Source organism: Dromaius novaehollandiae, chromosome 9 (assembly GCF_036370855.1).
Source record: "Dromaius novaehollandiae isolate bDroNov1 chromosome 9, bDroNov1.hap1, whole genome shotgun sequence".
Taxonomy (NCBI): Eukaryota; Metazoa; Chordata; class Aves; order Casuariiformes; family Dromaiidae; genus Dromaius; species Dromaius novaehollandiae.
Window position 1 is genome coordinate 18,740,981 of NC_088106.1, and position 14,779 is coordinate 18,755,759.

At 43.0% G+C, this 14,779-nt stretch overlaps 1 protein-coding gene across 1 annotated transcript in view; it reads left to right on the forward strand.

Moving 5' to 3' along the window:
• Window positions 1–12,599, forward strand: part of SLC9A9 (solute carrier family 9 member A9) — a 219,940-nt gene extending 207,341 nt beyond the window's left edge. The window contains exons 15-16 of the mRNA XM_064516842.1: window positions 8,075–8,180; window positions 8,757–12,599. Coding sequence (XP_064372912.1) covers window positions 8,075–8,180; window positions 8,757–8,969 — 319 coding nt within the window. The 3' untranslated portion in view covers window positions 8,970–12,599. The remainder of the gene's footprint in view (window positions 1–8,074; window positions 8,181–8,756) is intronic.
• Window positions 12,600–14,779: the final 2,180 nt, after the last annotated feature.

Consider the following 14,779-nt stretch of genomic DNA (forward strand, 5'->3'; position numbering starts at 1 on the left):
CTTGCACTGCTGTGTTTCCATTTGCTCCACAGGGAATGTCACCCTTCACGTTTGGAAAGCCTCGGTCACCCTCTTGCTACCCGGGGCCCCCTGGCACCCAGCTCTCCTCTCCCAGCACGGGCACACTGCAGTCGCTGCTGATCTTGGCGCCAGTCTTGGCGGCGTTGAGTTCATTGAACCCAACATAATTTCTTTGCGGGAGGTTTATAAAAGCTCTACAACTTTCTCTTTATTCGGATCAGACCTCCTCTCTGTTTTTCTAAGGTGCGATCCAACTAACACATTTGGGCAAAACAGATTTGCACGTTGCTGTGTTTAACCATTCAGGTTTGCTCTCCCTGCCCCTGCGCACAGCCAAGCTCGCGGTGCCACAGGCCCAAGGACGGCGCTAGCGATGCCTGGGGCCCAGTCCGGCCTCGCTGGGGCGGACGGTAGCACCATGGATGTCCTCGCCCCGGCCAGCCTTCCCGACAGAGCTCACGAACCCTCGGCACCTCGCTCGCTCTTCCGCACCCACGGGCATTGTAGCGTTTTTAAGGCCTACACGTAGCCAGATCACACCAGCGTCTGTCCTTTCAGACGCAGCAGCTCAGCTTTCCCCTGGCCAGCGGCTTCTCCAGTTTTGTGGCTCTGCTAGAGGGACACCTCGCATGGGAGCTCCTCTGCCGCAGGCAGCGATTCCTGCTCAAGGTGGCACGCACAGCACCGGCCCTAGCGCCGAGTCACGTGCAGACAGGTCTTGTAACGCCCCGAAACATTTCTTAAGCCTTCAAATAAGCTCCCCCCCTCCCCCCCCAATTCTGAGGTGAAATTGCCTTTTATGAATTCCATGGTCATTAAGATTTTCTCAAGCTTAATGATTTTAAAGCTTTTGTTTCTGCTGCTGGCTTTGATGTAATACTTATTACATAAAAGCCTATATTATTTTTACCGTTTTTCTTCAAGATGCATTTAAGAAAGTATTCCGCAGCTGTGCAAATGGATGCCTTTCATACTGCTGTAGCTTCCCTGATACAGAGGATGTTGTGTTTGGTTTCTTACGTTTTGCCTCAGGGGTTCTGTTTTTAGTTATGTTCTGGACTGAGATTCATTTCACCAAACTTTAGGTACCTAATTATTAGCCATCTAAGTCTAAGCTAGTTGTTTGAGGTCTTTTATAGTCAATAAAAGGAAAGAATCTCATCCTGGTTTCAATTCATTCCAATTAACTCAGATGCTGCAGGATGAAACTCGCTGTCTTGGGACTTGCCCATTTCTCTGTATTGACAAAGAAGTGAGACTGGAAGATTAGCTGTGACTCAGATATCCTACTACCAGATGTCTGCAGTTAGGGGGGACTATGTCAGTTTTGAATCATGCACATTTTTCTGAGAATTACATGTATATCACCAATATCCTTTTCTTTTTTTCCTGGGCTAGAACCAAAAAATCACCCTATTGTCTTACTGCTGCTAAATTTTCTTTCTTGGAGGTATTTGCCATTGTATGCAACTCTACGAGAATGCAAAGGAACTTGCTTTCAGGCATCTGCCTTAATAATGCACATTTCCTTTGCATTCCCCCATGCAATAACTTGTTGAAAGCTACCCTGTCTGTGACTTTAGTGTATGTTTTCTATAAAGCTATACAGCCAATGTCACTAATTTCTATATGGCTGATGTCACTAGTGCAACACAGTCTTATCTTGGGGGGGCGGGGTTATGTGGTTGGGTTTTTTTGGGTGGAGGGTCTTTTTATTATTATTATTATTATTATGCGACTGGCATCAGGGAGGTTTTTCCTCTTGTCTTTAGTTGCCTTTTGTAGCCTGTATCCTCCAAAGCCCTTTGTAACATTAATTTGTCTGACATTAGTACCTATTCATATATACCTTTTAAGTCTTATATGACTATTATCCTATCCTTTCACATGCCCTATCCTTCTATTATCAAGCATAGCTGCATTACCCACTCATGAGTTATATAAGTAAGTCCCCATTTATGCCTCAGATATTTTTTCTTTGCATGGAGGTGTTAAATTTGGGATATAATGGGCTTCAGATAGCTTGAGTAGCATGTTTCAATTTTCCTCTCCTCTTCAGTGAGCTCACAACTAAAAACCCATAGTCTGCAAATATCCCAGATATTTTACTCAATGCATCTTAGAGAACAAGTCACTTTTCAGGCTGCAGCTACTTAACCATATCAATACCAGCAAAGATCAAGTCTATTAACTCCTTCCATCTTGCCCAGGTCTCTACTATGCTTCCTGCTTCCAAGTCCAAAGCAGCAAATTTTTAGCCCTACTCTGCATAAAAGCCAAAGTTAATTCCTTTGGTCTGATACCATCTCTGGCTCCAGACTCTAAAAAGAAAATCAGTCAGAACAGGATGCATTGAACTAGTTATTACCGCTGATTTTCCCCCATGCTTCCTGCTCTCAGACATGAGAGAGACAGAGACAATGAATCTTAAATCATTCAAATATTGAGAGACCAAATAATTTGACTTTGCATGACTACAGCATGCTTCGGTTTCTCTTCAGTTGTTTAGTATTTCAACTTACAACATCGTAGAGGGGATCTGGTTTTGTTTGGCTGGGTTTTTTTAATCCACAAGATCAGAGTCTGGGGGCGCTGGACCAGAATTCCCCAGCAATTGGTGATTCCTTCCCAGTTTCCTCCATAACACAGATTAGATTATCCTTACATATTAAATCACTGTGTAGATCTCACAGGCCTCTCAAAAATACACCTGTCTGCCTTTCTAATAAAATCCAATACTTGTTATATATATACCATCACCCTGCCCTTTTCAGCTAGTCTACACTGGTAACTCCTCATCTCTTGAAGAAGATTCCTTGGTGCATGGGGAAAGATTATCCTCTCTTGCAAGAGTCAGGAGGACTCTTACAAACCCCTCCTGTGGGTGAATTTAGTCTGCTGTGCACAGACTTAAGACCCAGAGATGTCCCCAGGCCTCCCCAGCTCAGGCGCGCGTGCAAGCTGCTGTACAGAGGAGCCGAAGGGTCTCGGTCAGCCGGCCACGGCAGCCCGGCCACGCGCCGAGCTTCGCCGGGTTACCGACATTTCGCACTTTGCTTGCTCTCGCTCAGACGCTACCAGCGGGGAAGTGTTTCCTCTTTGGGCTATCGCATGGCTAATAGCAAAATCATTCTCTTAAAAATCTGGAACTCTACCAAGGAACAAAAGATCATTTGTCTTTACTGGGGAAAACATTTTAAACAGACAGAAACTGTCTCTTCCTTTGTATTCTTCTTCTTTCATGTGTTTCTTCAAAAATACAGAAAAGAGAAACACTTATAACTCAAATTTACAAACTGATTTAAATCAAAATATTCACAAAAGGGGCCCTTTAGAATAAAAGGCTGCAAACCACAAGAAATCTTTAAAAAAAAAAAAAAAAAAGATTGCACAACAGAAAGATTCTGGGAGTGCTGATGTTTACCTCCAGGGACTTACGCCTACAGAATAAATAACACCTAATAACGAAAGATAAACAATATGCTTTTAACGAATACATATTTACAGCACAGCTTGCTTACTAGCTAAAGGAAGACGGTCTCTGAAAAGCTATTCTGTAATTTTGCCTAGGGTCACAAAAACCCATGTACTTTGGGGCTTTTTAATAGTAAATACTGTAGCGTAAGAGTACGTATTTTGGGGAAGGACGGGATTGTCTCAAGTTACAGAGCCACCACCAGCGATGAGGCAGAAGACAGCCCACCTTCTGGGCCAAACACAGGCTTTTAGAGAGCTGAAGCAGAGTTGCCATTTGCATTTCAGCCTGCAAGCACCTCTTCTGCGCATGGGATTTACTCACAAACTATAAATTAACTTTCTCTCAAAACCTGCAGTCAAGCATATAATCAGCCAGGGCACAGCACTTGTTATGACGCTTTTCAGCAGAGCAACTGAGAACCTCACAGCCGGGCTAAGACTCCTTCCGCCGCAAATGAATCTCCTTCGGCTCTTAGAGTCAGAACAGCCAAAACATTTCTGCCAGAACACTTTTTCTATTTGATCCTGCTAATGCCATTAAGTCAAAAGCGTAAATAGAAATTTTACCAACATTCTCCAAATTTTAACAAAACATGCCAATTTATCAAGATGTAGTCATTGCCAACAAAGAAAAGTTTTGACATTTTGATTTTTCATCCTGATATGATGAAAGAAAGCTATTTTGAAATCTCAAAATTTTTTTGCAGAATAAAAATCCTAAATACTATGTAGTATGGCTAGTGACAGTAGCGTTTCCCATTAAGATTGCCTGACAATTCTCATTTTAAGACTCTGATTTGGATTACCCACAGTTTTGTGAAACACTAGCTATCCGAAAGAAAAAATTCCATGATAGATGCTTGTTTCAGGCAACATGATTTAGGACAAAAACAAGAAATTCCATGCTTGGCTCTGATAAATCCTCAGGACATCAAGTGCTCTGTATTTAGAGCAAAAACCTCAAACGTCACACCCTGGAGGTGTCTTTTGCCATTTCTTTGAAAAGCCTGCCTAAATTAGACCACATTGTGAAACTTGGAAAAAAACTGCTGTTCGTACACTTTTAAAAAAAACTTCTTCAATTGCAAGAGCTCAGTGAAGGCCCCACCGCTCCCGAGCGTGCTCTGCCCCTGCCGAGAGGTGCTCAACTCGCGCGGCTTGACAGTGGGCTGCGCTGGCCAGACACCACGCCTGGCCCTCTGCGGAGGAGGCCCCAGAGGCACCGTCCTGCCGACCATCTTTCCTGCGGTAGCACCGACTTCTCTGTTTAGCGCTGAGCAGTACAGAAGAGGAAGTCATACGATTCAACTTCGGAAAAGGCAGAAACTGAACCAGGGAGGGGGGAAACAGATTTGGAAACGGAGTCTGGGCAGCCAGAGGAACTGCGCCTGGCTGTCAGGGAGGGCACGCAGGAACAGCATGGGCAAAGCGGTGTTCGGATAGCAGCGAAGGGACCCAGGCTAAACATTATGTCATTTCTGGACATGTTAATTAAGAGTAGAAACCCCAGGCTGTGGGGAGTCACAGAAAAGTTAGCACTTGACGATGGAAGCGGAGGCAGGACTGCCCCAGCACCGCGCGCGGAACAGAATGCTGCACACGTGCCCACACAGGCACCGCAAATTCCCGTTCCCCAGCTTAGAAGTTATCATCTTCACGATATTAATGATGTTATTTAACACAGTATATTGTATGCTTTAGAATCCACAACATGCAGATAGACTGTTCTGCCCATGGCAAACTGAGGTGCAAATCTAAACAGGGGTTGACTGATACAACATCTTCCCGCTATCTTTTCCCCATCCCTCCATGGAGGGGGGCATAGACCTGGTTAGGCAGCAATTCCTGAGCTTTCCTAAGAGTTTTACACTCTCTTTCTTCCATTTTCTAAGGCAGCCTTTGTGCAAAATCTACCTTTTTCTATCACACCATTTGAATTATTTCTCACTGGAGATGCTAAAAGATGCAACCAGAGCAGCTGGAGTGTGCTAAGACCTCTTGTTAGCCTTAAAACGCTGTAGACCCACGCCTGACATAAGTTTCAAATGCCAGCACTGTGCACAGATTAGAATTCCTCTTTCATGCTGCACTGAAAGATAGTTATGCCTGTAATGCTATAAAACTGTGTCAAAAATAAAGTGAAAACATTATGGCGTAGGTTATTAAAGCAATGAAAATAGGCTAATGCAAGTTAAGCTCTTTTAGTGGCCTGAATAATAACTAGTTAACTAAGGAACAAAGCAGTAAATAATTTATTACAGCATCAGAAGCATCTCAACAAGCACAAGAAAATTGTCTTCACTTTAAACTGCATCTCATGGTGTTGCAAAGCAAAAGCACAGACAATAGAGAGTAAATGTGCTAGAGCAAATGCAATAGCAAGAGGACGTGGAGGGCTCATTGCAGCCCAGAGCAAAGCCTTCCCCCTCTAACCATATGGAAACATCAATGCACACACACAGAGGAACGGTTAATGCACTACACACACAAGTTAATCTCAGAAATGGAGGTAACTAATGCTTTTTAGCGGGGGGATCCCCCACTGCAGACCACAGCGTGGGCAGAGCGGACAGCCTGTTTTGGCACCCCTTTCCGACACTCTGAGCTCACGCAAGTATGTGTGCTGCTGCACTGTGCATGGAGGAACGCAGGGCTCAAGTGGTACTGAGGGTTATAAAGCTCATTATAAAGTTATAAAGCTGCTTAGAAGTAAGGCCTAGCTGAGAGATCATCAGATTAAAGAGGAAAAGTAGAGGAACATTCATCTTCAGTTACTTATTCTGGAAGAGAGTAAAACCAGCAGGCAGGACTGGTCCAACCAAGGGTAATTGTCACAAGCCCGCGGTTTTTGTGCTGGGTCTGACAACTCACTTCAAACAACTCCGGTTGTTTGCACTAGCCAAAGACTAAAAACCTAGAATCAGGCTCCTAGTTCCGATTTTGGCCTTTTAGTTAAGTTTTCTGAAGTGCTAAGAACAAAACAACTCCAACTGGTGGCATGCATACATTGCCTTTAGTCAGAGCTCTGAACTGCTTGGCACTTTAGGAGAGCTTTCTTGAGGTTTCAGATAAAATTGGGAGTGGATTAGGAAAGGGATGGTTGCTTTGATGTTACTTTTACAGAAGCAGAAGGATCTGACATTTCCCACCACAGTTTTATCCCATGAGATTCTCGCCCTGACTTCTAGCAACTTTTATCATGCAATCTCTTTTGAAGTGGACTCATCTTTCATGCTAATTTAATATGTGACCTTGGATGAAATAATCACATTTTCTTTGACAGATGCAATTTAATAATTAAAAAAGAAAAAATCTACAAGCACACACAGAAAACCCAGACACAATAAAGCAACTTCTACAGCTGAATTACACAGCGCAGAGTAGATTATCTAGCCCTCCAGTCTATAACTGAGATTATCAGGCTGCTTTACATAACTCATTTTTCTCAGGAGCCTGAATTTGTACTTGGCGTGTAGAGCAGTGATGAGCCATAAACAAATGATAACAAAAGAAACGGAGGCACTAAAAGAGTTAGGTTTAAGATCCTTTATTACTAACTCAGTATTTCTGCAACACTGCTGCCGAGCTCAGAGTCATTATTCAGGTTCACATTTGTTACTTTTATCTTCCTTTCCTCCTTAAGGAGGGAGAGAAAGATAGAGTGAGCTCCCCAGAGAGGAACGGCAATCAATAAGGAAAATTCTCCCTAGTAGCAAAAATAGCTGACAGACCTGCTTCCCAAACAACACTGAAAATTACTCTGCAAGTGAAAGTAGCAAGAAAGAAGTCAACTTGAGGCACTCTTGGGAGAGCTGTTATTGACAGATACAAGGATGATATAATTGCTAAAGATGCCAGGTTTTTCTTTTATCTCAATAAAGCCCTTTTGGATGAAAAGATCAGAAAGACAGGTGCAAAACAATAGCATAAAGCCTGTTCCTAACTTATTTACATAATTTTATATAAAGGAGCATTGATGTATGAAGTGTAAAACAAATGTGTTGAATACTGAAAATAAAGTATTACAGAGAACAACCTATGCACACTCCCAGCAATAAGGAAACTTTATTGCCAGGAAACTTTATAGTATTTGATAAAATACACTGTCTATTGCAGAAATGCACTGATTTTACAAGAAGCTGAATGTTTAAGAAAACAAAATGTTCACTACCACTTTTACAAAAGTGGCTCATACAGTCGCACCTTAAGTTGTTTTCTGTTATAAGTGATCACATTCTCGCAACAGACAGCAGGCAGGAGCAGGCGGATCCGGTGCCCGTTTCCTCCCCTTCAGTTCCTTCTGCGTTTGTGCATCCCGTGACGCACCCACTTGAGCCGTCCTGGCACCCTTCCTGACAGATTTTGAGCATCAAGTGTCTTTTTTTTAAGACACATTAGACAAGACTGATGACAGGTGAATGGTTGCAGTAACGAGCGGGTAAAGAGATGCTATTTTCTTTCTTTCCATTCAGTTAGACGATTCCCTTACGCTTTATAATGAAATTTCCTTGTGTAATAGAGGAGCAAGTTAGTATCAATACCCAAATGGGAAGATATTCTTTAATAAACTTCACAGATACCTAAAACCCATTTTAACCCACGCTGGTCCACCGCTTACGACGACGCTACCCGAATGGTGCAGTCCTGTCGCCAGGCTTCTGACGAGCCCCAGTGCATATGGCGTAAGTACCTGGCTCAGTTAATGGCGTTTAGGGTGTAATCCAAAATCCACTGCACTTAATGCAAAGCTTTGGCAAAGTCCCTTTTCCAAAGCCTATTATTTTTAAGGCTAGAAATTATATGGATGTTTTTTTCAGGGCTGTAGAGAAGGGATCTGGGAAGGTGCAGTGTTACATTTTCAAGAGTGGCCACAAATACTGAGAGCTTCAAATACAGGCGATGTGTTTTGAATAATTCAGCCAGATGCTGGAAGTATTGGCTGCCTAATTCTATTGACACCAAAGATATTTAGGCACTGAAGTGATCTTAAAGGCCTGAATGGCAAGTTCTGCTTCTGAGCACTGCCCTCAAGCAGAATATGGTAAGCAGCTATTTGTTCTGACCAACATCGAGATGAGATCAATATGGTAAATTAATAGCTGGGGAAAAGAAAAAAAAAAGAGAGAGAGAGAGAAAAAGCCAATAATGAAACAAAATGGAAGCCGAATCACACCAGAGCTGTTCCTCATTTAATCTTTAACAAAGAGCCTCCTCCAGAGTCTCCCTTCCACTGATGTTTCTCCCTGTCTGAAACACAGGATCAACTGAAAGATGAGGACACAGATTACATCGTCAATAACGATGAACTGACTGCAACCTATGAAGCCTCCGCTCACATGCCAGCACAGGACATGGACTCCACCCGGCCTCCAGGAAAGGAGGACATCCATGAAGGAGACCTCGGATTAGGCGGGTACGAACTCCAGCTTGAACACACCCCAGGTCAATCCCAGCTGAATTCATCAGCATGAACAGAGTAATTGTAATTGCAAGAAACACAAGGAAAAAAAGAAATAAAAGGCCCTCTATCATGCAAACGAGAGGCTAGAAAAATGTACTAAGCACATAAATTGAAGAAAACAAGTCTTGCCAACTCAGTCCCCGTTCCCCTACAGCATAAGTTTACCACCATCCATACACATACAACGTTCAGGTTTTTGACGGTGGCAATTTTCATGAAAGATGTAGGGTACTGCCCACCCACTATAAACACATTATTGCTGTGTTGTCTCAGACAGTGCTCGACTGTATCATGCCCCTCAGGCACACATGGAAAAAGGCCTTTGAGTGTTTGTAACCTTAAATCAACCGGAATGGAGAAAAGTATCTGGCTAACATACTCATGCCCACATGATCGCGCAACTTATCACACAGCTGCTCCCAAGCAGATCCACAGATCAAGTGGGGGAGTTTTTATAAATAAGAGCAAGTATTTAGCAGCTCTCCTGTCTTCTGAGCATTAAGGTGGATCAAAAAAAACCCCAAAACAAAGCAAAAAAAACCACACAGGTGTCAATGCTAGGAATTAAAGCACCCAGCTTCAGATCTCTTGCTTCTTAAGGTTTCTACAGCCCTGAGACTCCCTAGACTTTCTTTAGAAGGACAAAAGCACCTACTGAATTGATTCACAAAAGCCTGTGCAGAGAAATGCACTGCTTGAGGCAGCCAGTAGGAGACAGCTAAGAAGTGGGACAGTGTCCCAAAGCTCACCACTCTCTGGGCCTTCAGTGGCTTATTACGAGCCACAGGGAGGTTCCCAGCCAGGACACAAACATCTGAGCACTTTGCTCAAGAAAGAGCTAGAGCAGGTATCTCTGCTCAGAGGTGCTGTTTCACACAGCATTCCCAAGGTCAAGATTTCCTACATCTATAACATAGGAAACTGCCTCCATTCTTGCCTTTGCCTAGTGGAGCTTTCAAACTGCATCTTCCACCTAAATGAAAACACGCCAGCCCCCACACCTGTAAATTAATCTGAAAGACACCTCCTCTGTTGAGGGTGTCCCACTTGGCACAGAAAAACAAGAGTAGCTGGGGGGAGAAAGAGGATGAATGAGCGAGTGCGCGTGGGAGCACACGAGCGTGTGAGAAGTAATGGCTGGTCCAGCAAGTGCCAGTAACTATCACGCTCACATGGGAGAAGGGGGAGATTCTTTGTCCGATGAGCATCTTTTATAGAAATACTTAAAATACACATTGCAGCACCTCAAACTTTTGGCACGATCTCCTTTATGCTTACAGAGTGTGGCCTTTTCCAGACAACCAAGTTCCAGTCCAAGAGTTACTTTCTAAGAAGTGCACCTTACAGCTTAGCGCCCCACAGATTGCACCAGGGTGCCACAGAGCAGGCAGCAATAACCTGAGACATTGAAGCTAATGAAATCCAAGACAGACCCCTTTCTGTTGAAGCATTCAATGGGCAAGACCACTATTTAGAGGGCAATTATTGCACAAGGCATTTGCCATTACAGCTTTGCGGCGTACAAAACTTGCATGCTGGGAACAGTTTTGTTCTTGTTTGGTAGGATCATTTTAAACATATGTTTTGATTTAAGCAGTTATCTGTTTGGTTTTGTACTGTTTAAGGAAAATCAGTTGTTTCTAATCAAGTACTCCTGCAAAAGAGCTATATCTTAAAATTGGATACTGCAAGGACAAATGCGTCCTTTTGTGTGTTTGTGCTGGCCATTCAATGCTGCACTAGTCAGGAGGACAGTGGTAGATACAAAAACAAGAGGAGCGTTTAGGTATGGAAATATCAATTCTGTCTCCATAAACGCAGTAACTGAATAAGTAGTCAATCATATGCAGCTAGCTGCCATATACCATCATCAAGCATTTGCACGTATCAGCTGGGTACTGCAAATAGAGGGATAGAGCCAGGCTTTTGTCATTAGCCCATGCATCTTTGCCCACCTCCAAAGTTTCAACTCAGACTGTAAGCTGCTTATCACACTGCATGAAAATAAATCTAGTGACAAAGTTAAACCATGAGAAGTTTTTAACAAAGTCATTTTTAACACACAGAGAAAGACAGTGAGCAACAAATTTGTAATCTACAAGAATAAAAATCAAGTCATCTCCATGAATGATCATAAAGCTGAATAGGTCTTGATTTTACCATAGATGGGAGCTGAAATAGAAACTTAAGTATAATCAAGTTTTCATCATTTTTTTCCAGGCTAATTAATTACTGGTTAGATATGATTCTAGAGCAGCCGCTTAAAGCATAAATTTGAACACTGGAGTTCTATATAGCGTTACGAAAGATCAGAAGTTTAAAATGGCATTTTATTTCCCCTCCAAACACTAATCAAGGAACTTCAAAGGATCTTAGTCCCCACTGGGTGGGGGAGCAAAACCACACACAGCTACAGGCACAATAACAAGTCTCGAGCAAAAGTAATGAATTTCCAACCCCCTGCTTTGCCATGTCTAGCTGCACGTGGTGGGAAAAGATGCAGAGAGGGCTGCAAGAAGGAATGGAGACAGCATGAGGAAGTATGGTTTTATGGTGTATTATTTTGCATCCTGCAGCACAGAATAGGAGATGGCAAAGACAACAGCAGGCAGGACAAGCAGTCAGAGAGAGACTCCAGCGAGGTGAAAACCCGGCAACAGAATGAGAAGGGTATCATCATGGGGATTAACACAGTCCTAATTTTCTGATTTCAGTCCTCAAAGGTGTTAAGTAAATCTCATCAGGCTTCCTCAGGAAGTCCATATACGATAGTGAAATCAATACTCTGCTCCAGTATTATGAAGATGCAAAGCTGTTTTTCACAACTGCTACATGAACTGGAAATGACAAGCTCTTCACCAGAAGTCCTGCTCTACTCCAAAACGCACTCTGCAGCACGCTCTGTGGGATTTTCACTGGTTTATTTATTGTGCCTAATGTTCAAATGTCTCAGACTTGTGAAATGTGATAAATTGAGAGCTCTAGGGTATGAAAATCTCTGTTGATCCAAAGAAGGAGGCAGTAGCGAAAACTCCACGCTGTCCTGTCTGTTTGCCTTAAAGGCTTACTTGGTAGAGAAAGTCACCTCCTCCAAGACGTGAGCTCATTCTTCACGTTCTCACAGGCCAGATCGTCACGCTAAGGCTGCCGAGAAGCTGAATCAGTGGTCCCAGCAAGACGTGCTTCTATCCTCTGGGACCATGCTCAGCAAGCAAAAAATCGTTGGTTTGGGGGAAAACAAATAATTTGAGCTACAAGCAAACCTGAAACTTCTATTAAATAGCAATAAAAGTCTCTATGATCCATTACACTATTCAGTCTTGCCACTTCCTAATTTTAAGATTTTCTTTTCACAGCATATGGTTCAGGAGAGCCAAAACATTAGAACAGAAGAACATTACAACATTGTATTTGTATTCAAGTAGGAATTACTGGCAACTAGTAATCCTACGCGACTGTTTAAACAGAGTAATGTATGTTAAGAGAGGCCTTTAATGTTAATTTACAGTTCATAGGCTGGAGATTTAAACTACTTAATATCACACAGTGTTTGACTGAACATGCAAGTCACTCTGATGATAAATGTGAAGCTATTCCTCCTATCTGACTTAATCTAATAAAACACTGCTTGGAAAAATGAGATGTAAAATACATTGTCAGAGTATAGTGACTGCATACAAAGGCCAAAATGTTACAAAAGATGGAAATCTGTAATACTGCTCAACCTTTCAGGTTTCAGAAGCAATAACTGAAATTCTGCACTGAGCTGCAGAGAGCATTTGGCTAAGGTCAGGAGCAGCAAATGAATCCTGGATATCCAGGAGAGCCAATCCAAAAGTGACTGTACTAAAAATATCAGGTTACAATGATAACTTTCCCAGAGAAGCGCAACATCTGGTAACCTCACTGAAAGCGAGGGCCATTAGAAGCAATCATTTACACGGCTCCAGAAAAAGCTCAAGCTTTTCTGCAGTAACTACATTAGGACCAAGTCTGGCAGAGCACTTAGCCCCGTGTGCAACCTTAAGCTGCTGAAGTAACCGCAGCAAAGCCACCAGAACAACGCACACCCTTTTCAGTTAGCAATTATTTAAGTGCCTTGCCGGGCTGAGGACATCCCCTAAACTGTACAATAGGATTTTCTTCCCCTTTGAAGGCTGGTCTGTATTTTGCTATCAGCCAAGTAATACTGAGTCTGAAGGGTCCCGATTGCCACGTACATTCAGGTACAACAGAAACACAGCAGTACACATGACCCCACCTCAAATGCACACGAGCTTCACATGGGTGTGTCCAAGACTTTTCACCAACATGGAGAATCTCTCGGATACAAGTATTAATTATGCGCTTTAGAAAGTGAAGAAAATATCCTGAATAGCCACTTTAGAAATGGAAAAGTGCTTCTTCTAAAGACAAAGTTATTTTCCCCCACTTCCTGCTAGTGAAATGGAAAATGGCCCTTTTCAACACGTTACAACAAACTACTTCAGAGCATTTTAAATAACTTAACACAAGCAAGCTCATCTCTGGCAGCATAATCCCAACAGACATGAGTTCTGCTTAGTGAACTGTGAATGACTTGTCAACATTTTTATTTTATAAACAGTCTTTCAGAACTCAAAAATTCTCTAGCCGATCCAAATTTCCAGAGCAAGGACTAAATTAACCCCTTGTATTGGTCCCAATACCAGCTAATTTTCAAATCATGAAATCCCCTCCTTCCTTTAGCTCAGTGATTAACTTTCCTAGTAGATGTTACTATTCAAGAGAATTGCACAAAGCATCTGAACATGTTTTCCTTGAAAACTGTTCATATTTTATCATGTATAACTGTGGATCCTAATTATATACCCAAGTGCAAGTCTCTGAAAGAAAACTGTGTCTGCCAACAGAATACTTGTCTTTTTCTTTATTCCTCCTTTCAAGGGGTTAAAGAAACAGGACAGCCAGATTCAGTGGTGGCCAGACAAACATCCCCTTCAGCAGCCTGGTGGAGCAAGTGACAGTTCCAGATTCAAAACAACACATTGGACATCCCAGTCTGTCCTAATATGGTAGGAAACACAGGCAAATTCTTTGCAAAGCAAAACCCAGTGTCTGGAAGTGCCATGGCCCAAGCAATAGCCCACATTTGTCTTTCCCACAGGAAAGGCACAAGGACTTTCCTACAAGACTTCCTCTCATAGGGAGAGGCTTTGTGAAACCTGCATCTCCAGCTTTGGCTCTGCTCCCCAGGGCTCCCCTTGGCTCCCAGCACGGGCCCACTGCAACCGCTGTGCAAGAAAAGCTTCTGGCCAAGGCTGGCTCATACATTTCTGCAGGAAAAACCCACCATCTTCACGTTTCCAAAGACACCCCTCCAGCTCTCCCACTGTTAAGTCCACGGTGACGTGGACTCTTCCTACCCCGGCCCACAGGTGCTGCCACAAGCTCCATGCAATAGGAAGGACTCCGCTCGTGAATATACTTTTTCAGAGCACAGGCAACATTTTCCCACCTAATTTGGTGTTACTGGTAACTCTCATTCTCCTACAAAAATCACAGCTGAGGAACAGAAGAACAAAGATCATTTCAGGCCTCAGAAGACTCCAAATCCAAGTAAGTCAAATTAACACCATCCTGCTGTCGTCTCAGCAGGGCTCGAAATCCTGGTGCCAGCAACACTAGGGTATGCCCAGGAGTGTACTCCAGTTACTGCTCTACATCACTCTTCACTACACAGCCGTCTGCTCCTGCGTGCACTGCAGCACAGGCAGATGGACATAAATAAAATACTGCTACTTTATCCAATAAGGATTTCAAGCTAGAGAAAGAGCACTA